General features: G+C 39.1%; 1 protein-coding gene across 1 annotated transcript; it reads right to left on the reverse strand.

Annotated features, from left to right (window-relative positions):
* Positions 1–1,108: 1,108 nt before the first annotated feature.
* On the reverse strand, positions 1,109–21,281 carry LOC117031554 (thioredoxin domain-containing protein 8-like). Its single transcript, XM_033122039.1, has 5 exons — positions 21,078–21,281; positions 19,176–19,280; positions 14,228–14,287; positions 12,056–12,121; positions 1,109–1,171 (listed from the first exon to the last, which is right to left on the reverse strand). Exons 1-5 carry the CDS (start codon positions 21,279–21,281, stop codon positions 1,109–1,111), a joined length of 498 nt encoding a protein of 165 aa, XP_032977930.1.
* Between the last annotated feature and the right edge of the window lie 1,497 nt (positions 21,282–22,778).

A 22,778-nucleotide genomic window follows, 5' to 3' on the forward strand; every position in this document is an offset into this window, starting at 1 on the left:
GAGTTATTCCAGGGGCTGCTTTCCAACACAAGGACTGGGAAGTAAAGAACTCCTATCTATAGCAACAGAAAGGATGATTCAGATGAAAAGTAGAGAAGAGAAATACTCATCATCCTGGGCTTCCCATATCTCCTTCTCTCCTCATTTCTAATCTCACGTGAAGGCTGGCTTTATCTCTGCCTTTGGATTCTATGAACCAAGTTTTACTTTAAGTGCCGATAACAGTGCCTGGCACAGAGTAGGTGCTCAATAAATATTTGTTGAATGATTAATGGATTTGCTTTTTGCTTAAGCTAACATGTGTTGGTTACCTCCACTCTATTTTCCAGAGCAGTCTAACAAAACACATGGATGCACTGCTTTGTCGAAATCTCAGTCATTAATGGCTAGAGGAAAGCTGGTTCTACCCTACAGCTTCAGAATCCTAGTGTTCATCTGATGGCAGCCCCATGGTGGGCTCGGTGTGAGAAGAAGCCTCTTCTCTGAGCTCTAAATGTCTGTGCTATTTTGGTTTAAAATATACATAGGTACTAAATAGGTACTAAAATGACTTTCTGGCTTTTGTTTTGTGTGTGTGTGTGTGTGTATGTGTGTGTGTGTGTTTTAATTTATAGAAGACTTTTAGAAAGCCAGTGGGGAAGAGAAAAATGACACAGCTTTAGGTAATAGAAGAAGTGTGTACCACAAATAATGGCTTAATTGGGAAGAGGCCTCTATATGTTTGGAGTGTAGCAGGGCAACATAGCATTTATTTGTTTCTTGATCACTCTGAAGAATTCCATCTTTGGCAATCTCTGGAAAAACCTTTTCAATGACCTTCTATTATTTAGCTGTGCAGGTTCTCTGTTGTGAAGGTCATTAAAAACATTGCCTAAGGAATGTCCTCAGACTAAGTAGAAAGGAACACCTTAGAGAATGGAAATGACACAATTTCTGACAGCACAAGCGTTTTAAGCAATTCTGCAGTAGATTGCAATATGAAATTGAACCTGTAAAACATTAAGAGAGCGACCAGTAGAACATTACATGATTTGCTGGAAATAAAAATACAAACTCTTTGCCATGGTCTTTCAGAATGTTGTAAGTGTATTTTGTCTCTGAGATCAGCTTACATTAGTTCTTGAATCTTCACTTCCAATTTTTTAGCATCAGCTCCACAAAATTCAAAAATCTGTTCACAAATACACAAAGGTAAAATATATTGAAAAATTTTAATGCTACATTTTATTTACCACAATGTATCCAAAATATATAATTTCAACATGTAATCAATAAAAATTATTAATGAGATATTTTATGATTATTTTTCTCAATTGAGACTTCATAATTTGGTGTGCGCTTTTTTTGGCTAATTTTATTTTTCTTAAAAAAAACCTTTTTTTCAATTACAGTTGACATTCAATATTATTTTATATTAGTTTCAGGTGTACCACACAGTGGTTAGACATTTATATAATTATTAAAATGATTCCACCTGATTAGTCCAGTACCTACCCGGCACCATTCAAAGTTATTACAATATTATTGACTATATTATCTATGTTTACTTTACATCCCCATGACTATTGTGTAACTACCAGTTTGTACTTCTTAATCTCTTCACCTTTTTCACGGAAGGGTGAAATATTTATTGGTTCAAATATTGCAAAGATGTTGAAGCTTTGAGGAGTTTTGTTTCTGCTTGTAAAATTATCCTCTATTTATTTTCATTGTCTGTAAGATACTTTAACTATAAATGAGCATTAAATATATTAAATTCATGATGCTTCAATTGGCACCTTTTAAAAATAGTTTATGCTAGTGTTTTGCCCAGATTTATATAATTCTCCGTAATATTCCTCTAAACTAAGGTCTGAAATATTTTGTTGGAAACTGAAATGTCTCAGAGCTTTTATCCATTGGCATTGAGGGCTTGTTAATTCATATACAGGACTTCCTGAAGTCAAATGGCTTGTGATTTCCCATTCCCTGACTTTTGCCCAGGTAATAGAATTGCAATCTTTGGCTTTTAAAAAGCACATTTTCTTTTCAAATTTCACATCTCTGAATCACGATGCATTTCCCAGCGAGTGGTATGTTATTTGGTACTCTTTTCAGTAGTATACAAAGTAATGGTGAATCTGTCAATGGTGAATCTTATATTGATGAAATAGGGAAGCTAAAAACCTTACTATTCATTATCACTTTAGTATCAATTGGAGAGGTTAGTTGGAGGAGAGGAGGAGTGTGGGTAAACTGAGGATGGGATTGGCTTGAGTTTCCACTGAGGGCAATTTCAGCAGCCAAAAAACGGTTGTTGGACTTTGGGGCAGGGGTTGGAAAAGTGTAGAACTAACATCAATGCTTAGTGTGCAGAAGAGAAGAGACTGTCCCCACATTGAATAACTCTGCTTCCCTAGGCAGCAGCATTCAGTCTGGTGTGTTGCCTGAGGCTATCATGGTTCATTCTATTCCTTTAAAATAAACCCGTCTGGTGCCTCTGTCTTGATCACATTTCACTTACCGGCTCGCCCACGAATCCACTTCTACAACAGCAAATTGCTCTTTTGAATCTTGAGAATAGGGTACCTAAGTGTGGGTGCAGAATTTCATGATTTATCTGGGTTGTCTGGTTGGTAGCCATCTCCTCTATAAATAGTTCTCTTGGCCTTGGCCACCAGGGGAGGAGGGTTGTCAGAAAGGATCTGCGAGAGTCTCTCTTTCCTAAGAGTCAGGTGGCCGCCTGGATGGTGGCTCTAGGCATAAAGAGAGGTTCATAATCCTCTGAGACCAGAGCAGGAACCAAGACAAAAAGCCCTGGCAAGAACGTAGGCAGGGCTTGGCCACCTGAATGACTGGACTTGCAGGGAGCAGGAAAGGATACTAAGCTTAGCTAAGTGACCGAGTGCTGAGTCATTGCCAGAAAGCCAAGCACCACAATGAGGCTGCATGCTTCACAAGGCAGAGGTTGAGAGAGGGGTATACTTTTAAAATTCTTTTCACTTGGGGGCAGCAGGACTTCCTCAACAGCTCCATCTAGTCTTAAAGGAGCTTCGTCCTTTGTCCCTAACTAATGCTGGGGTGGAATGCAGGGTGTGGATGTAATGTGATTGTGTCCTTCCCCCATGGGAACAGGAAGGGCAGGCGTCGCTATGTCTGCAAGTGGCACTGTCTGCAGTCCTTCTCTTGTGGCTTCTGTCCTAGATTTTCTCCCGAGTCTTTCTCCTCTACCCTCTGCTTTAGGAGCAGATTGACTCAAGCGAAAGCCACAGGTAACAGCTGAGCAGCAGACAGACACTGGCAAGGAAGGGTTGGGAAGTTCCCAAGGTGTATCTGTTCCCCAGGACCACAGCCAAGGAATTGTACACAGTCTCCTGACCCCTAGAGGTCTATAAGAAGGTTATATTATTCTTAGGGCAATAACTCCAGTGGATCTGATTATGCGTGCTTATTTGAGGGCCTCCCTTACTGCCCAAAGGGCAGTGTGGAGCCAAAGAGAGTTTGGGGGCCCCTAAAGAGAGGCTTTTCTTCTTGAAAAGAGATTGGCCCTCATGGAGTAATGGCATAGGCTCTAGGGATGTAAGAATAGGAGGGCACAGCCTATAAGGGGATTTCCAGGGAGGGGTGAACCATGGGGTTATGACACGCCTATGCTGTGACACCTGGACAGCCACCAAGGGCAGCCAGAAACCACAAGTGCAACAAGAGCCTTGACTACTGTGAAATCTGACTCCTCTTCCTTCTAGATACATTGAACCTCGCACCGGAACCATCACCCACCTGTACCTGAGCCATGGTAACACGTTAAAAATTCATATACACTCAGACAATTGCACACATTGTAAGCATACAGTTTGGAGAGTTATTACAAAAGAGAGCACACCGGCGTCACCATGTCCCAGATCACGATGTAGCAGCTTTACCAGTGTCCAGCCACCTCCGTGCCAACCAGTACCTCGTGCCCAAAAGCAACGGACTAATCTGGATTTTTCACCATAAATTAGTTCGGCCTGTTTTTGAACTTTTATAAATTAGAATTCTACAGTATGCAGTCTTCTGTGTCTGGCTTCTTCACTCAACATGATGCTTGATGAGAATGTATAGGGGCAGTACATTCATTTTTCAGTGCTTTTTGGTATTCTATGCATGACTGTAACACAGCTTATCCATTTGGGTTATGACCACTAGTGCTGCTAGGAACATTTTTTTCTATATCTTTGTGGGGACACCTCTGGGGGCATAGGAACACTCATTTCTGTGGGGTTGTAGTGTACCTAGAAGTAGATTACTGAGTCAGCTTTAGTAGGAGACACCAACAAGTTTTCAAAGCGAATTGCATGAATTACACTCCACTCACAGAGGAGGTGTGTTCTGGCTGTTTTACCTGCTGGACAACACTTGGTACTGCCAGTCTCTTTCCTGTTAGCCATTCTGGTGGCTTTAGGTGACATTAAATTTGTCACTGAACTCCATGGATTTCCCTTCATCATCTTTCACCTGGACTTTAGTAACAGCTCATAATTTTTTCCCTGTCTCCAGTCTTATGCCCTTTAGGTCCCCTCTCCCCAATGAAGCTCAAAAGCACAACTCTAGTTATCCTTCTTTATAAAATTCTCCAATGTTTCTCTGTCGTCATCAAATCCAAGTTTCTTGTAAGGATTCCTTGATATTGTCCTGTCTACCCTCTACTGCCACTCCCTACTGTAAACTCTGAACTCTAGCAACCCTTTCTAGTTGGAATTCATTTAACGATACTGAAAGAGAGATGTATTGTGAACAAGACAAACATCCCCTCACAGAGCTCATCGGCTCCTGATAATTTAATAATTTTATATTATCATTGTATGATTACCAAATGATTCCTGACACATACCCAGGCTATTTTATAACTCTTTGTTTCTTCCCATCTTTCTCACTTGCTAATCTTAACCATCCTTCAAGATTTAGCTCAGGAAGCCTTCCTTGAAGTCTTTCTCTGGGATCTCATAGCACTCTCTATTACACATATAGAGACTTGTACCTTATTTTTTTCCCTATTTTTCTATCTAGCTCCGAACCTTACCACTTAGTGCTCTACTCATGGTTTTAGGCCTGACGTGAGTCGAACAAAGCTGATTTCTGGTCACTGAAGTAGGAGTCCGAGGACTCTGGGCAGGGCTAAGTTTCAGGCACTAGAAGGCACACACTTCTCATACTAACTGCTAACTATTTTATTCTTTCTCAGTCCAGTTTGCCAAAGCAAATGTTATATGTGTGTCTGCTTATCTAGCTTGGGACACAGGAGCTTCATGAATGTGTGTTAACGAAGGAGGAGCAGCTTATTGATAAGAGCTTATTTCATTACGCAGCTTTCTCTTTTTGAAGAGCTACATACGCAAGGCAAGCAGTATCTTCTTTCTGCCCCAAATGTTTTTCTCACTTTGATGTGAATGTCCGGCTGTGTCTCTCAAAGGTGTGCTCTACTCTGAAGCCTTAGAAAGCGATGTTTACTTTTCTCCTCTCAATGCCTACATTTTTCATGTACTGTTGCCACCCAAGCAATGACTGCTAACTGAAAATTAATATGCTCCAGTTTGCGGAGGACCCCTGGGATATGGGTGACTGTCTGTGTATAACAGAACCACCTATGTCCAACAGTCAGTTTATAAAAAGAACTTTCACTTGGATATTTTCAAGCATACATAAAAATAGACTAATAAATGGACTTCCCCATTCACCCATCACCCAGCTGCAACCAGAGGCAGTTTTTTATGCCAAAGACATTCAATCACCTACAAAAAGTCTATTACTGCCTACTAGGAAAATGTAAGGGGCGTGGGACCAATGAGTCCCTTTCCTAACAAATGGACTTCTGAGGGTATTAAATTAAGGCGTCTGACTAATGATGTACTCATTAGAATAATTATAACAAACTGGCCAGCTGATAAGCAATTTGGTTGATTGCGTAGTGAAGTTATATTTCACCCAGTCATATGAACGTTCATCAATTTTTTAGACCTCTGTACTAAGATAAAAACAACAACATCCTCAAAACAACAGCAGCTAACAATAACAACACAAACAAAAAGCCCCCAAACAATCAACCAACACAAGACATTTGGGGGAATAAGCTGTAGAATGTTTATATGTACCAATACAATTTTGTAATTTATAATAGTATGATGTTCTTTTTTCTTCTTTACGGAAGGTACTAAGGGTAAGTCTTACTAATTACGATGGGAGGGATATGTCTAACGAGAACTTTTTAAAGCACCTTAACCTTCTGTTGAGAGGTGGACAGTGTTAACGACAGTTTTGTTCCTAAATTGGCAATTTTCTCTGACTCCACCCAGACCCAGTCCTTCCTCAGAACCACCTGCATCACTTTGCAGGTGTTTGTACACTTCCCCTTTGACTTTCACAATACCCAGGACAGGTCTTGCAATGCAAGCAGCTTAGTTAGTTAAGATTTTTGGAGCTGAGCCAAAGCAAACCAAGAAGGCAGGGCCTCTGAGAAATTGTGTGTTTCAAACAACTTGAATTAGATGGACCTCAATTCAAGAACAGAGCATATAAAAGCAATCTACCTTTTTTTTTTTTTTCTAATCAGTACTGGACTGCTTTTCAGGTTGTTCCAATAGTGAGATTTCAGTAAAATACTAATTTACTTTCATTTTATTGTAGCTGATTTTAAAACTCTGCCTATATATCTGTTTCTTAGAGCTTTCGTGGCATAAATAATGGCTAAAGTGCTTTTCTCTGTCTATGCTAGGAATTGACAAACTTTTCTTGTAAAGGGCCTGATAATATCTATTTTAGGCTTTGCAGGCCATACGGTCTCTGTTGAAACTATTCAAATCTGCTATTGTAGTGTGAAAGTAGCCACAGACAATGTTTAAACAAATGGGCATAGCAGTGTTCCAGTAATGCTTTATTTACAAAAACTGGTGGACGGTCAGATTTGACCTTTGGGCTGTAGCCTGCCAACCCTTCTTCTCTGCCATCAACTGAAGTTGTTGAGGAGACACGTGAACCTGCCTGACAGCTAGTTACTCAGTATGATGTGGATTTCTGTTGAAGGGAAAAAGGAGCATGAGTCTAATATGGGAATTCATTTTAAGCTACACTGAGAGCAGGAAAAGTGATTTGGACTCTGACTGGAGGACACCTCATTCTGCCCATTACTGGAAGTGTGTATGGGATGGAGCTTTGTTCTTGGGGAGAAACAATGATTTGGAGCCATTTCCTTCAATGGCATATACTCCTGTTCTCATGATTCCATTGGAAAATCTGCTCAATTCTCCAGTGTTAGAAAAATATGCTTGTTTCCTATATCCCCTCATTGACTGCTCTCCAAGGTCAAAGGCGAGCTTATCAGTTAAGCCAAGATGAAGGAAAGAGCTCATGCCTATCTTTTCCCTTTTGGGGGTGTTCGGCTCAAGGGATAGGTCTGCTCTCCTCCCACTGTTCTTCTGCTCTGGAAAGCACATCTGAGGTGGGCCTAAGGTCTGTTTTCTACAGATGGGTCTGGAAGGCTATCACCCTCTGTTCTCGCTTTTGGGGACTGATAGTTGTGGAAAGCCGCGGTACTTCCTCTACCTGGGTGGGGCTTTGCAGCCCCAGATTCTCCCATAGTTGGGTCATCTCAAGGTTCAGATTTCAAGGGATAGCAGAAAGGCTGTTGACATGGGCACAAGCCACGTCCTTCAAACTAGCACAAATTAGCATTACTGCTACTTATTATAATAAAGGTGATATTTGATTTTCCACATGGCTCAGGGTAAGAACAGAGTTAACACAGCAGGTCTGGTTGCTTACTACTTTCATGTCTCCAAGAGAACTATGATGGAAACGTCACCCACCCACCCCCAGGGAATGTGGCCTCCTGAGTGTTCTTTGTGTTAGTGATTGATGACTTCGTTATATATATCTGGAGTAATGGACCATGGCACACTGCTTTGTCAAGTCGCTTTGTATAAACCTCAATATTGATGATATATACCCGGTTTTATTCTTGGGGTCCTGTTTCCATTGTTATGGCTGATAGTGTAGCAACGGTGGCCTCGTACGACATGTCTATGTGACCACTCCCCCACATAAAGACCTCAGACTCTGAGACTCAAAAGGGCATCCCTAGGTAGAGACCTTCCACACATGTCCCTAAAGTTCATTGCTAGAGAGAGAGTACCCCTACGTGTCCTCAGAAAAGAAAGAATATCAGAAAGCTGGACTTGTATGGACTCTATCAATACATATATTTTCCTGCTGCTTTTACTCTGCATTCTTTGTTGTAATAAATCTTAGCTATGAGTACAACCTGCTATTGCGTCTTGTTTAAGTCTTTCTGAAGAATCACCCAATGAAATACTCCCATATTTCAACAAATGAGTTTAAAATTCAGAGAACGGGGCTACTGCGACTGGGGTATAAAATTTAAATGGTGCCAGGAACTCAGTCATCAAGATAAACAATATTTTAACAACTATCTGAAAAACTTTTACAAGTTAATGCAAAAATCCCTGAAGAACAAATATCAAAAATTCAAATAAAGACAGGATTCCACCACAGACTTGCAATTTCCTGCCTCACTTGCCTCACCCTAATCCCTGCCCTGGAGAAATGAGGTACACAAGTAATTACAGCTTTTCACTTGCTAAAGCCAAGAGCCAGCACCTTTGGCAATGATGCTAAAGGTTGCTAAACGGTGGGGTTGCTCCACTTCTCTCACTCAAGTCTTGCCTCTTCCAGTCAATTAATTTTTGCTAATGTATCAGCTGCTAGGGGCTGGTATGTAACCTCTTTCTGGGATCTGCCCTTCAGAGCCCTGAAGACCACGTGAGAGTTTTCTTTTTTCTCCTCAGGCAGAACCCTTCCGTGTTTAACACAATCCTTAACAGGTTGCATAGGTAACTCCTCAGTGCTAAGATGACTTCGCTTTAAATGGATATCGTAATTATTCAAAGAGCTGTAGAGGTCTCTCATAACCTTTATGTCTAAACTTCTATTTATTTATACATTTTTCAGGCAGATAGGTGTATGGGTAGATCCTGGAGCTCTAAGATCAGCTACATTTTATAGTATGTACCAAGGTCAGTGCTAGGCCGTGTATATACATTATTGCGAATTTTCATGACAATCATTCAAAACACATGACATAGTCCCTATTTCACAATGTAGAAAACTGAACCTCGAGGTGGTTAAGGCACATTGTCAGCATCACCCACTAGTAAGAGGCAGACATGGGGTTAACCTACAGCTGCCTGACTCCAGAGATGGCAAAAAGTAGCTGCAGACAGTCTTGTGGAAGGGGGTGGGGTGATGAAGCACTATTTTTTATGAACTTGAACAGTGAGCATTTGGGAGGATGATTTTTCAGGGACCACCATCCTCCTCACTTCCTACTGTCTCACCTATTGTCCCTGTCTGACCCTTGGAGACACTGAGTTTGTGACCGCTGCTTCCAACACTGTCCTCCTTTCAGCACACAATGGTGCCACCTTCTTGGGATTCTTTTCCCCTCTGTACCTACTCCAAGGGGGGGGTGCTGGAAATGACTTCCATGACTTCAGCCAGAGTCCGGTGCTTCACAGTAATAAGGGCAAGGGTATCCTCCCAATTAATATGAGAACTCGGTTCTTTTCTTAATTATTCATTTGTGAATAATTCATTATTAGCATCTATGTACCCATATACCATCACTCTTATGAGTGGACTGAAGTGCTTTGGGAAGGCATTTTATTCTCATATCAAAAAGTGACAGATGGAACCAACTGTTGACAGTGGTTCCATATTTAAGCAGCTGGCCAAGACTTGCTAAGTCTTTGTTGCTCCACCCTTCCCCTACTACATGGAGCCAAAGTTATTAACCGAGGGGATCCAATGATGGGCGTTAGAGGCTCACTGAACACTCTAGTATTATATACACCTTTCAGTTTATAAGCATATGCTTATTTTTCTGGAGTTGTTTATAGTCGTTACTGGATTTGAAGAGGGTCTATAGACCAAATTTATGAACGACTTATAATAAAATACATTATAGTATCCATTATATGCTGGTTACAAAAACCAGCTAAAGTTTTGGATGCCCCATGTGGAAGGCACCGCAGGAAGGCATTTTTTTTTAATCCAGTTAATCTTACGACAAGATGATGTGAGGTCCCAGATGAAAACACTAAGGAACACATCAGAAAGGAACAAACCTACCTTATATATTACCTGGAATTTGCATTGGCTGTCCTGTGCTCTACAGCTGTGAAACAATTACAGCTGTTGTTTACAGCACATCTCTGCCAGATGTTCCTCCAACCTCTGCAGGAAAACTTCCAGCACTGGGGAATGGCCACTGTGCACCATGGCCCTAGGTCATGGTTATGCAGCTTCATTTGTTTTAGTTTATTTTTAAAGTTTTGTTTATATTCTATGTATCTTAAAACTACTTGAAACTAGCTAGAGTCAAGAGCGAGACAGAATAACGAAACCACGAAAGGATGATGCAGGGTGGAGATGGTCGTTAGGGAATGCCAGGAAACTGGTGAAGGGAGGACATTGTATTTGAGCAGTGGAGGTAATCCTGAGATTCTTGGCAGCAATGGAAAAAGAGAAACCCAAGGGACTCCCTACGTCTTCTGATTGAATGCAAGGGAGCAGAGCATTTTTTCAAGGGAGGCCAAGATTCTCCAAAGTCTGTGTTTAGGAGGAATTATCATTAGGCTTTTTGGACAATGCACATTGAAAAAGGCCTAATGGACAGTGGCTCTTTGCCAGTGGGTAGAGGGCTGGAGCAGAATGAAAAGCATGCAGTCAAGACGCAGTGGGTGGAATGGATTTCCAAAGGAGAAAACATCGTCATTTCTGAGAGAGAAGAGAGGATAATAAAAGATGACAAAGAATTTGACATGTAGGTGGGGGAGGTTGAGGGTGCATATGTTAAACCGCTTCAATTTGCAAGTAAAAACTCAAGAGAGGGAACAGGTAGCCTTATTTTTTGTAAACATTATTTAAATCTATCGCACCAATTATATTACAGCAAGCACATACGAACAAACAGAAGCTGAATATACATTTCTATAGCTAGCATGTAAAGTGCTTTCATTCTTTATGTTGCAGACAATCTTTACAAGGTTTAAGCATGACTTTTCTTTACTTTATATATATTCTTCATAACACTTTTAAATTGCATACTGTTTCATTGGGTAGCTGCATCATAAAGCATTTAGCCATTCTACTGAAAAAAAGCATTTAGCTTGCTTCCATATTTTATTAGAAATAATACTACCATTACTATACACTTAGCTGCTTATTTTTTCTTGAGGTATATCTGTAGCAAAAGTTCCCCAGAATGGAATCATTGTTTGAAAGGGAATGAAATGTTTGTTTCTCTTGTGTTGCAAAATCATCTTTCATAAGGCACACAGAATTGTAAAGGCTCCCAGCCATGTATGTTTCCATTGAAAATTACTAGTTTCATCACACACCAAGTATTTTGGACATTTTATTCCATTAATATCTTCAAGCTAACAACTATCATACCGTACTGAGCACTTAATGTGTCAGGATGGGTCTAAAAACTTTAGTCAATAAGCTCATATTTTTACAGACAAGGAAACTAAGATACAAAGAGATTGCTAAGTAACTTGTTAGGAAATGGCAGATCTGGTATTTGAACCAAGGAAATCTGAATCCAAATCTACATGGTCAACTACTATGCTATATTGCCTTGTGATAGTTTTTGATTAACATTTCTCCCAAGTGTTGTTAACAACTTGTATAATATATATTTGTGTGAGAATTTCATCATATCCTTTTTCTGTAAGATCCTTTTTGAGTGCTTCTGCTACAGACAGAGATAATAGAGGGTATATCTTATGGATTTGGACACCTCACATGGTCTGAATGAGGAGATTTATTATAATTCATGCATTTATTTTTACTCCTTGCCAATATGTGAAGTTCAGAAACTAAGAATTACATTGCTAAGGGTTAAAAATAAATGCAGTTGTTTCATCCATCCAGGATAACCCAGTTTTTTTGTTTTTTGTTTTAGACTCTGATAGTTCTATAATCTATTCCAACTCTGCCAGTTACCATGGAAACATACCTGTTGGGCTTGCTTGAACATCTGAAATGTGGGTATTGCTCTGATGTGGTAAGTTTGGGCCAGTTCCTGGGAAAGAAAAGACATGGCATGAAGTCACAATTTTGGTCTCCTCTCTCCGAACCAAGTATGGTAGTTGGTGACTTCTCAGGAGGCATGTTCAAAAGCTTTAAGTACAGCTGACATTTTACAGGCTCTCCTGTCAATAAGTTTTCTAACACATCCTCAAAGTCTCCAGGAATGTTGCAATAGAAAATGACGTTCCCAGCATTCCTGAGCTTTCTCATTCCAGAGCTCTAGAAGAGGGGTGAGAGATGGAGGCCAAAACAGAATGAAATAAAGTACTAAATGAGTTCAATTTAAAAGAGCATGTGAAAAATTTCATAGGGGTACTAGTGAAACCCAATATGGAGAGAAAATATTGCAAAAAAAATTAGAGTAAAAATATCTTTATAACTCGTACTTGAAACATGGGGTCATACAATGGCCTACCATTTTAAGTAAGGCTTACATGTTTCTTTTTTATTTTAAGCCTCATTCCTCTTCACTTTCCATTTTTGTGAAAAATTTGAAGCCAAAAGAAAAGAAAAATGTCAAAATTTCAATTGTTTTAATCCATTATAATCTGCTGTCAAATGCCAGTTTTTGTTTATCTTGTTTAGGAGTTAAAAGAAAATTCGCCACCCATAGGATCAACAGACTTGGACTTTTCTCTCTAATATACTTATCACTTCACGACACTAAATCTTCCCCTGCCACCTACCACACACACACACACACAAAAAAAATTATAATTTTCATATGACAACAATGACAACAACTAATACATGAATTACTGTTATGAAAGAAAAGTGTGTATTTTATTTCACCTTAAAAGACAAAGAGTGATAATCAAAAAGGCAAACAATAATGTGTTGGTGAGGATGTGGAGAAATCATAACACTCATACATTGCTAGTGGGAATGTAAACTGGTGCAACCACTTTAGAAAACAGTTTGTCAGTTCCTCAAAAAGTTAAACATAGAGTTACCATATGACCCAGCGATTCTACTCCTACATATATACCTAAGAGAAATGAAAACATATTAAAGAGCAGAATGGGTGAATAGCAGATTTGTTGTTATTCTAAAGCTCCAATTCAATCTAATGTATGCATAGGACACAAGTTATGGTTGTTTTCCTCATTATAAATGAACAAATTGTAGACATATTTTGTGTGTTAATGAGGCACGTTTTTGTTTGTTTGTTTGTTTGTTTTCTGCCCTTTGCCAAGGAGTCCCACTTTATTTGGAATATATCCTAAGAATGTTTTAAAAAGTAGAGGGTTATATACAAGCATGCAGTGTTAATTATAACAAGAAAAAAAGGTACGCAACAAGTGTCCATGAATCCTATCAACAGTTAAACACATCCTGGTACATCTATATGACGGAATAGTTCACAGCAGTAAAAACAATGTTAGGAGCAGGTGCTTATGATTTAGTCAGCAAACAAAAGTTGATACAAACTCCCATATACAATACACTTCAACTACGTAAAAAATATGTGAACAGAAAAATGAAAATCTGGATGAGGCACGTTTTGACTGAGGACATGAGGCTGATGATTTTGGGGGTGGGGTGGGGTGAAGAAGGAAGGCTCTGGGGACATGAAAGAGGTTTCCTGGAATTCCCTGTGATGTTTAAAAACTCCCACAAAAAGCACAAGGCACAGGAAGAGGAAAGCGAGAGATATTAACATGTGTGTAATACACTGAGTCAGAAATTGATTGATAATCTGTTACATGGTTGAAAATCATTTTTCATCTTGGACCCAACTCCAACCAACTGGTGTTGTCTGCCTCAAACAACTCTGTTGAGCAGATTTCTGGGGCAGAGTCCAGAGCAAGTGGTGAAGAGTATTGGGATCGATCAATGAAGCCCACCACAGTATAGGAGGGAGGGCAAAGGAGCAGTGAGAGAGCCATGTATTTGCTGCCTTGTTTTTCTTTTTCTTTTTTAAGTAACACAAAACATGCAAGAGCATTGTGAAGGATTTTACTACAGTTTATCACAAAAAGTCATGAAATTCTACTAGACTGAAGTTGATTGTAATCACTGAGACAGTACTCTCAGTGACATAACGACATTTCCTTCAGCTTTTATGTATCTACATGGAAGGATTGAAGATCCTTACCCAAGAATTGTCCACATCCACGCTAGCAAACATTACATTTTGGTATTGCAGAGACATTGCCTTGAAAAGAAAAGAATAAAAATTCCCTATTACCTTAGTGTTCATGTTAAATTACACACTGGAAGTATCTTTTTGCAAAAACAAGAAATGAACAAGAAGTTTTGTTAAAGAGAGCCAGGCATCACTTGGCGTTTTCACTGCTGCCTAGAATTTGAAGCACCAAAGTAAAATGTCAGATGATGCCAAGGTCAAACAAAGGTCAATGGCAGAACCAGAGTCCAAAGAACACAACTGAAGATTAGAGTTTCAAAGTTGGAAAAAACAAAACAAAACACAAAGCAAAGAAATAATGAAATATACGTGGTGGATCCAGACTTACCCTGTGGGATGGAGGAAGTGATTGTAGCTTCTTCCTGGTGGGGAGTCTATCTTCAGTGGTCTTCAAAATGTAGGTATCTCTGAACCAAATACTTAGACTTTGCGTTTACCTTCTCCTCTTGTCACGCTTTTTGGGGGTTGGTGGAACTAGTGGTGGTAAAAGGCTCTTATGGCTGAGGTGATATAAAAATATTTGTGCTAACCATTAGCCTAATTGTTTTCTGCCCTCATTGCCAGCTTTCTGGGTTTTACTGTGTATTGAAACTGCATTTTCCAGGATCCTTTGCCAGCTGTCTTCCAGTTAGGTTCTGCCAGTGGGAAGCATTTACAGGAAAATGGAACGTGGGAGGCCAGAAGAAGCAAATCTCTTCTGCTTCTGTTTTGTTCTGGAAGCATCTTTGGCAGTGGAGGTGATGCTGGTGTTAGCAATGGCTCTGGGGGTTAGTAGATGCAGTAGCAGCAACAGCCTGCAAATGTCAGCTCCTGGTTTTTATTTATTTTTTTCAGAGAGCTGTGTTCTTACTTTAAGGATACTTAATAGCATATTGATTTGTTTGTTTTTACATCGAATTTCAAGCATACCCAGTGACCTATTCCAAATGAGATCTCTCTCTGATCGGGTGTAAGATATTCTGAGCTTGGCCAAGAGGAAACAGTAACAGATGGAGCGATCACCGGGGGTTGCTCTCATGTAGAAGCAGGAGGAGGCATCGCATGGAGTGAGTAGTGGATATGTGCACAGTTCTGTTGTAGGGTTCTTTCCAGTTGTTTTTCCATGGATAGTGACTGAAGTGAGGGTTCCTTCTTCAGAGACTCATCAAGATGATCAAAGTGGAGGATAATAGACACAAAAGCCTTTGGAGTTTCAGATAAAAAAACAAAAAGGATGCTGATTTTGATTGGCAGCATACCCATGCCTGGCAGGAAAATGGTGTCGCCCAAGAACTCGAGGGCAACTGATTTGTACTTTTCAAGTTTGAATGTATAGGGACGTTCGCCAGTAGGAGTCACGGGATTGGATTTGACCTGTGTGGACACTTATTTCCCAGGATCGGTTCTATTTATGAAGTTTTCAGAGCCTCCCAAGTCTGTCAGGAAATACCCAGTTATTTTTGTGTCAAGTCGTAGCCAATTGATATGGTACAGAAGTGTGTTCCTTGCTAGGTTGGAGTTCCCGTATGGGCATTGTCTTCCTTTGCTATCCCCACTCCATCTGTCTAGGATCCCCTCCCTCCAACAACAACAACTCTTTCTTCCTCATATATAATCTGTTATTGTTTGGTCACCTATTCTGTTGATCTGAACTGTAAAATATCTCCTGAATCTTTTTTTTCTCCAAAAACCACCAAATCTCCAAAACTGAGCTTGTTGTTCACCATAGGTTACTTGCCTTCAGTCTCTCTAACCCATTCTTAAACAATGCTGCCAAAAGTATTTTCTAAAATCCACACTTGATCATGGAAAAATCCTTCTTAAAATTCTTCTGACTCTATAGCAACTCATTAAGTTATCACACAAGGTCCTTCTTGATCTGGCCTCAGCTTCCTTTTTGCAGTTCATTTGTTGCCACTTCCACCGTGTACACTGTAAGTTAGCCTCACAGACTACTTGCCTTTGCATGATCACACCATGCAGTTTCTCAACAAATTTACAACCTTTCCCTTCCCAGAAATGCTCTTTCTAGGGTTCTATGCCTGGTGACCTTCTTAGCCCAGGGTCAGCAAACTATGCCCTGTAAACCAAAGCCAGCTCTCCACTTGACCTTGTAAATAAAGTTTTATTGAAACACAGCCTACCCATTCATTTATGTATTTCCACTGGCTGCTTTTGTGCCGTAACAGCAAAGCTGAGTAGTTATGACAGAGACCATATCGCTTGCAAACTTGAAAATATTGATTTTCTGGTGTTTAATAGAAAAAGTTTGCTGACCCCTGCTCTTAGTCATCAAGGCCTAGATCAAATGGGACTATAGAATTTACCCAAGACTTAAAGTTTTCAATCACTTCTGAAAAATCACAGTCTTATAATTCACCCTTTTTTCTTATTGCAATTTGTTCTTTAGCAGAGTCTCTGTGGATAGTAAAGTTTTAGTTTTTGAGTGTCTGAAATGTCTTGAATTCTTACCCCTCCTTGAACAATGGTTTAGCTAGCAAACTTCCATTCCACTTTCCTTCAGAGCCTGAAAGGGAAAAAAGATTTCTTGGACTCCGTTGCAGCTAGAGTTCTGGATGCAAATTGGTTTTACCAGTGAAGTGCATGCAGGTGAGTCTTAGAAGAAAGAAGCTACTTTCTTTTTGTCTTTGGAAGTTCCTGCTGGAAAGCAAGACTGTAGGTATCAAAAGGTAGTTGTGCTGGAGGCAGAAGCAGACACTAGACTTAAGGATCCAGTGTCCCCACATCAGCTTCCTGGATGTCCAGAAGCAGTTGTAGCAGCAGTAGCTTCCTGATTCTGTTTCTGACTCCCGACTGCTGCTCTGTTGGTGTGTGTGTGTGTGTGTGTGTATATATATATATATATATATATATATATATATATATATATATATATATATATTTCTTTTTTTTTTTTTTCTCTCAGTGGAGGCTCCCATCTTTCCTCATTTCTGATTATGGCAAAGTTTGGATCCCTGTAGGTGGGTCCTTTGTGTTCTGATAGAGTCATTCATGGAGTCCAATCCAGAGCCCATTCGTCCAGTCTTCTAGTGAATTTATGAGCATTAAATTCCTTGTATCAAAATTCTTTTCTGTCTAATTTGGTTTCTGTTTCCTGCTTTGATCTATGGCTGAGATAGTGACCTAGAGTAAGCAAAGCTTTTTCTCCAATCCCCTATGTACTTACTGTGAGCTTTTAAAAAATTACACACGTGATTACAAACATGAATACATTTTCTTGCAAAATTTAAACATTATAAGAAAAATAAAGCGATAGATGAACTTCTCCCATTCACAATCTTTCCTCAATTTTCACTCCCTTTCACAGAAAAAAAAAATTGTTTGATATGCATCCTTCTGCTCCCCTTTGTCTACACATATGTATATAGTTACACACACATGTGTCTGTATGTATCTCTATTTGACATATGGGACCATACTGTATAAAATTTTCTATATTGGGCGTTTTTACTAAATACTATGTTGTCTTAGAGATATATGGGTCTCCTTGATTCTTTCTAACATCTGAATAGTATTTCACAGTATGGACGAACCAAAATTTATTGAAAAATTATGTTTGCATTAGTCTGGATTCCAACAGAAGACAGATGGCATATTCAAATTAGGATTATTCAGAGAAGTTTATCTCCAAAGGGCTAACTATAACCAAATATAAAGGTAAAGATTGATGTAGGAGTAGCTACGGGAGTCTAGACATAACAGCAGCTGAGTTAGGACTCGAAGGTATGAAGGGAGGGAGAGGTTACCAAGCCTTAGGTTCCATTGTCCTTTACGAAAATGCCCCTGTTGGCTGTTGGAGTTTGATCAGCTTTGACTTCGTGGCATGTGAGTATATTTATACTCCTGAAGCTGAACACTGGTGATTCTCTTAAAGTTTTAAGTGTCAGAATAAAGGGCCTGTCAGATATTAAAATGTCCATCTAGATTGTCTAAGAATTTTAGGCATAGAATGGATGTTGAGATGTCATATAGATAATTTCTCTATTTGGATATAAGTTTACTTTAAATTAAAGGTCAAAAGCTGTGACTGTGGTTAGAATTAATTCAGATGGATTCAAAGGTTAAAGTAAAAAAGTTGAAATGTTAGAAACCTCGCTGAAAACAAAGCAGAGTATTTTCACTTGTGTAGAGGAATCAAAACTTCTTTATATTTGGAGGAATAGATTTCACAAAATTGACAGTAAATGTAAACCTTCTGCCCAATAAGGAGAAATGAAAAGAAAATGCCCTGAAGTTCTCTCCGCATCATGTTATACCAAAAATAAATAAGTAGAATGGTGAAAACTTTTAAATGGGGCAATAGGAAAATTAACTAGATAGATAAAACACTGTAGAGACGTTAAATTATAATCTGGAGAATCTACAAAAACATGAACCTATGTGTATGTGGAAAAAAGATCTGAATAGAAATGTATGATTATATTCTACTAAGTAGAATATTTTACTAAAATATTTTACAAAGTAGATCAAAGATACAAAAGGAATATGTAAGACATATGATTTGTTCTCATAATAGGGTTGAAAGATTGGGGGTAGTTTATTCCTTTATATTACAGTTAAAAACAAGTATCATGTTATCTGTAGTCTATTCCAATATTTAGAAAAAAATAAGTTATGAATTCTGGAACTTTGGTAAATGTCACTATTATGAATAATCTATTCACTTGTATAATTGTACTCTTTTGCACACGCTGATGTTCCTTGCAGAATTATCCACAGACAAGCAGTAATTATCTAATTAGATCTTGGTATATTATCTTCAGGCTAATCAGGAGGTTTCAAAAAACTATGATTCTGTAATGGCTCGTAAGTGCCAAACTTTAAAGATTTTCTGGGAAAACTCTTTGGGGACTTTAATTCCTTCTGAAACTATGAACTAGAGATTGATGATACTTACATGAACAAGAGGACAAATCTTTTTGCAGGCATCACACCATTTTGCTGAAAATTCAACCACTACAAGTTTGCAGCCAGCAGATTTCAAAAATGTTTTGAATTCATCCTGAGTCAAGGACATAAATGAGGAAATGTGCATAATCACTGAATCTCATCTGGTCTTGCAAAGAATCAAATGACAGTTTAGTTCTCAGAAAACTTCACCAGGTGCCCCACCTCATTGTTTCCCAGGTGACCCAACCTTTCCTAAATGTTCGAGGTCATATATATTTATCTTTTTTTTTTCTGGTTATCTTGTTTTGTATTTATTTACTTATTGTTATTTTTTAAAAATATTTCAATTACAGTTGATATTCAATATTATTTTATATTAATTTCAGGTGTACAGCATAGTGATTAGACATTTCTATAATTTATGAAGTGATCCCCCCTGATTAGTTTGGTACCCACCTGTCACCATAGATAGTTATCACAATATTATTGACTATATTCCCTATGCTGTACTTTACATCCCCCCACCCGTGACTATTTTGTAACTGATAATTTGTACTTAATCCCTTCACCTTTTGCACCCGGCCCTCCAAAACCCCTACCATCTGGAACCATCAGTTAGTTCTCTGTATCTGTGAATGTCCCTACTTTGGTTTTTTTTGTATATTTTGTTCTTTAGATTCCACATACAAATGAGATCATATGGTATTTGTCTTTCTCTGTCTGACTTATTTCACTTAGCATAATAGGCTCTAGGTATTTATCGTTATAGGTACACACAAGTGATGATAAATCCACACACACAATATTAAGTCTATTTACCAAACACGGTTGGTAATGGCTGATTACTTCTGGGAAGCAACTGAAATTGGCCAGTGAGAGCTAAGGAGTGGAGCGTGAGGGTGAACAGTAGCTCATGTATGTTTGATGTTTAAAACAAGGATGTAAACGTGCATTAATAGTGAAATTTAAAAGGAGAAGAACTAATCTAACACCTAGAATCACTTCTTGTTTTTGTTTTGTTTTGTTTTTAGGGCCCGATCATTATTAAAACTATCATTAAAACCACACATTTAAGGATTTGACATGCTCCCTGACGAATATCTCAAGTGAATTTTCCAGCAACTGTCCATATTATCTAAGTAAAGTAAGGTTCCCCTTCCTGGGACCTCTGCGCCTATCCTTGCTGTATGAACAGTGACTGTCCTGTATAAGTTATTTCATGATGGTTTATCTCCCCAATAAGCCCATGCAGAACTCAGTCCTGATTCACTCCTGTACCTCCATTGTCCCTCGCTGGCACATGATAAGTGCTCATGGAGTGTTTAGGTGATGGATGAATGATTTGCTAATATATTGTGTTCTTTTCAAGATTTATTTTTCCTTTTCTGATTGGAATTATAACAATGATAGCTAGCTTACTCTGTGCCTGGTATTCTCTCCCTTAATCTTTACAACCACCCTATGGAGTGTGTATTATTAATATTATCTCCACTTTACAGATGGAGTAAAGAAAAAAATAAGTTCTGAATTCTGGAACTTTGGTAAAATGTCACTATTATGAATAATCTATTCACTTGTATAATTGTACTCTTTTTATCTAATGAAATGAGTACAATCTAATTCATTATATCTAATGAAATAGGCTCATTTTATCTAAGAAATGAAAGCTTATTGACTTTCTCCTGGTCACCCCGGTGGTGAGTGGTGTATTTGGAATTGCTAACCTAGGCAGCCTAACTCCAGGGTCCATTTCCTTAACCACTGACACCAAGTCATCTCCTGTGTCTTTCCTGGTAATGGAGCACACTCACCCTGTCGCTGGCTCTAACCGTATGTTATGCTCCTCCCTGGGCCAATCAGTAAGATGGGAGATGGGATCACTAATTGGATTAGGTCAAGCAGTGTCTACCATTAGAATTAGGGATGTGGTTAATTCCATACAAATGGCGTACTCTTCTTTAACAGGAGAGTCTTGACAAATATGTTGGTTACCATTTGGTTTAGTTTCAAGCAGGTGAAACTGATGGCTCAAAGAAGATGCACTCTCTTCCTTTACCAATGTTCCTCTAGTATAAGGGGTAATTAACTTGTCCGAGCCATGCCAAGCCTCCATTTCTCACTTGCTTCTGAAGTTATAAGGTAGATGGCATCCTCACAAGTCCCCAACACCTTCCATATCTCAGTGGTGGTTAGGGTGTACATGGGCCTCTTTGATTGATTTATGAAGTGAATCTGACTTGGCTAAGTTCTCTGAAGGGAATACCCCATAGTATATGTATTGATTCAATATGTACCTACTGCAACCTGCTCTATGCCAGGTACTGGATACAGTGCTAGGACATAACTGTGGGCAAAATAACCCCAAAAACAAAAAAACAGACAAAACACTCCCTGCCTTTGTGGAGCTTATATTTTAGAGGGGGATCTGATGGTAAGACCAATAAGGAAAATATGTAGTGTGTTGATGGTCATTGACAATAAAGAAAAATGGAGAAAAATAAAGTGGGAAGAAAGGACAGGAGCTGGATTACAATTGTAGCCTGAGTGGCCAAGGTCCACCTCAATGAGAAGGGGACATTTGAATAAAGACATGAAGGAGACAATAGGCCTTCAGAAGAGGTCTCCGAGGAGAAGATGCAGGGAGCTTCTCAGAGGATGGTGTGAAAATGCTGTGAAAATCCTAGAAAATTAAAAAAAAAAAGAAAAAAGAAAAAAGCAGCACCCAAAGCATTAGCAAATGTGTGCTGTTTCAAAACATTTGCTAAGTTATATAACAATGCTTCCTTTCATTCTGGTCAGTCTTATTTTTGTGACCTTATGTACAGCTGCATTTGGGGAAAATGTCAAAAGTCTAAATCTGAAGGAGCTGGTAACCCAGGCCCTATGCCCGCCCCCTTCTCTCCAGCTCCTGGCCTTACTGTAAAGAAGGTTGGCATCAGAATGTCTGGATTCTAATGCCCACACTGCCCCTGGATGACTTAGGACCATCACCTCTCTTTGAGGGGCAATATTCTTGTATCTGTATTAAGATGTGTTCTGGCGGTAACATGGGGCAATGGATAGAAAGCAGCTTTATAAAATACCGCCTAAGGAATTGTCACTACTGGCCATCATTTTTCCTACTCCATTCCATAGGCATGTCTGGGGTTTCTGTTCTCTTTCCCAGAAGAAGAGAAATATGTGAACACTTTGACTTCCATAGATTTTTTTCCCCAGGTACAACTGAGATAGCACTAGTGGGATCAAGTACAGAATGGGATATGTTAGGAGCTGGCCTGGATCTAGCTAGAGTCAGAGCAAGAAATGAGAATCCGGGAGGAACAAAAACCCTTTTTGATCAGTTCATCCCTAGACAGCGTTATCCCTTAAGAAACAGTATGAAGAGCAAAAATTGAAAAATCTCCCCTTGCTACAAAGCAACAGAGGAGTACCGGATATAGGAACTAATTCTTAAAATCTGTTCTCAAGATGGTCTCTTTAGAAATAGCCAATCAAGCCAAATAAATACTTGCCATGTCTTTAATAATGTGCACCATGATTTACACCTGGGAACTGCTGACGAAACTCTCCTGTTGGTTCAGTTGGCTCACTGTAGCTGTCTCTTATTAAT

Source organism: Rhinolophus ferrumequinum, chromosome 12, assembly GCF_004115265.2.
Source record: "Rhinolophus ferrumequinum isolate MPI-CBG mRhiFer1 chromosome 12, mRhiFer1_v1.p, whole genome shotgun sequence".
In the NCBI taxonomy this organism is placed as follows: Eukaryota; Metazoa; Chordata; class Mammalia; order Chiroptera; family Rhinolophidae; genus Rhinolophus; species Rhinolophus ferrumequinum.

Excerpts from the sequence above, each read along its gene's own strand:
- LOC117031554 (XM_033122039.1), bottom strand. The coding sequence starts at position 21,281 with ATGGAGGCTTGGCATGGCTCGGACAAGTTAATTACCCCTTATACTAGA. Across the intron at positions 19,281-21,077 it reads CCACATCCCTAATTCTAATG|GATGAATTCAAAACATTTTT; the intron begins GTAGACACTGCT and ends TCCTTGACTCAG. Across the intron at positions 12,122-14,227 it reads TGGATGTGGACAATTCTTGG|GAACTGGCCCAAACTTACCA; the intron begins GTAAGGATCTTC and ends TTTCTTTCCCAG.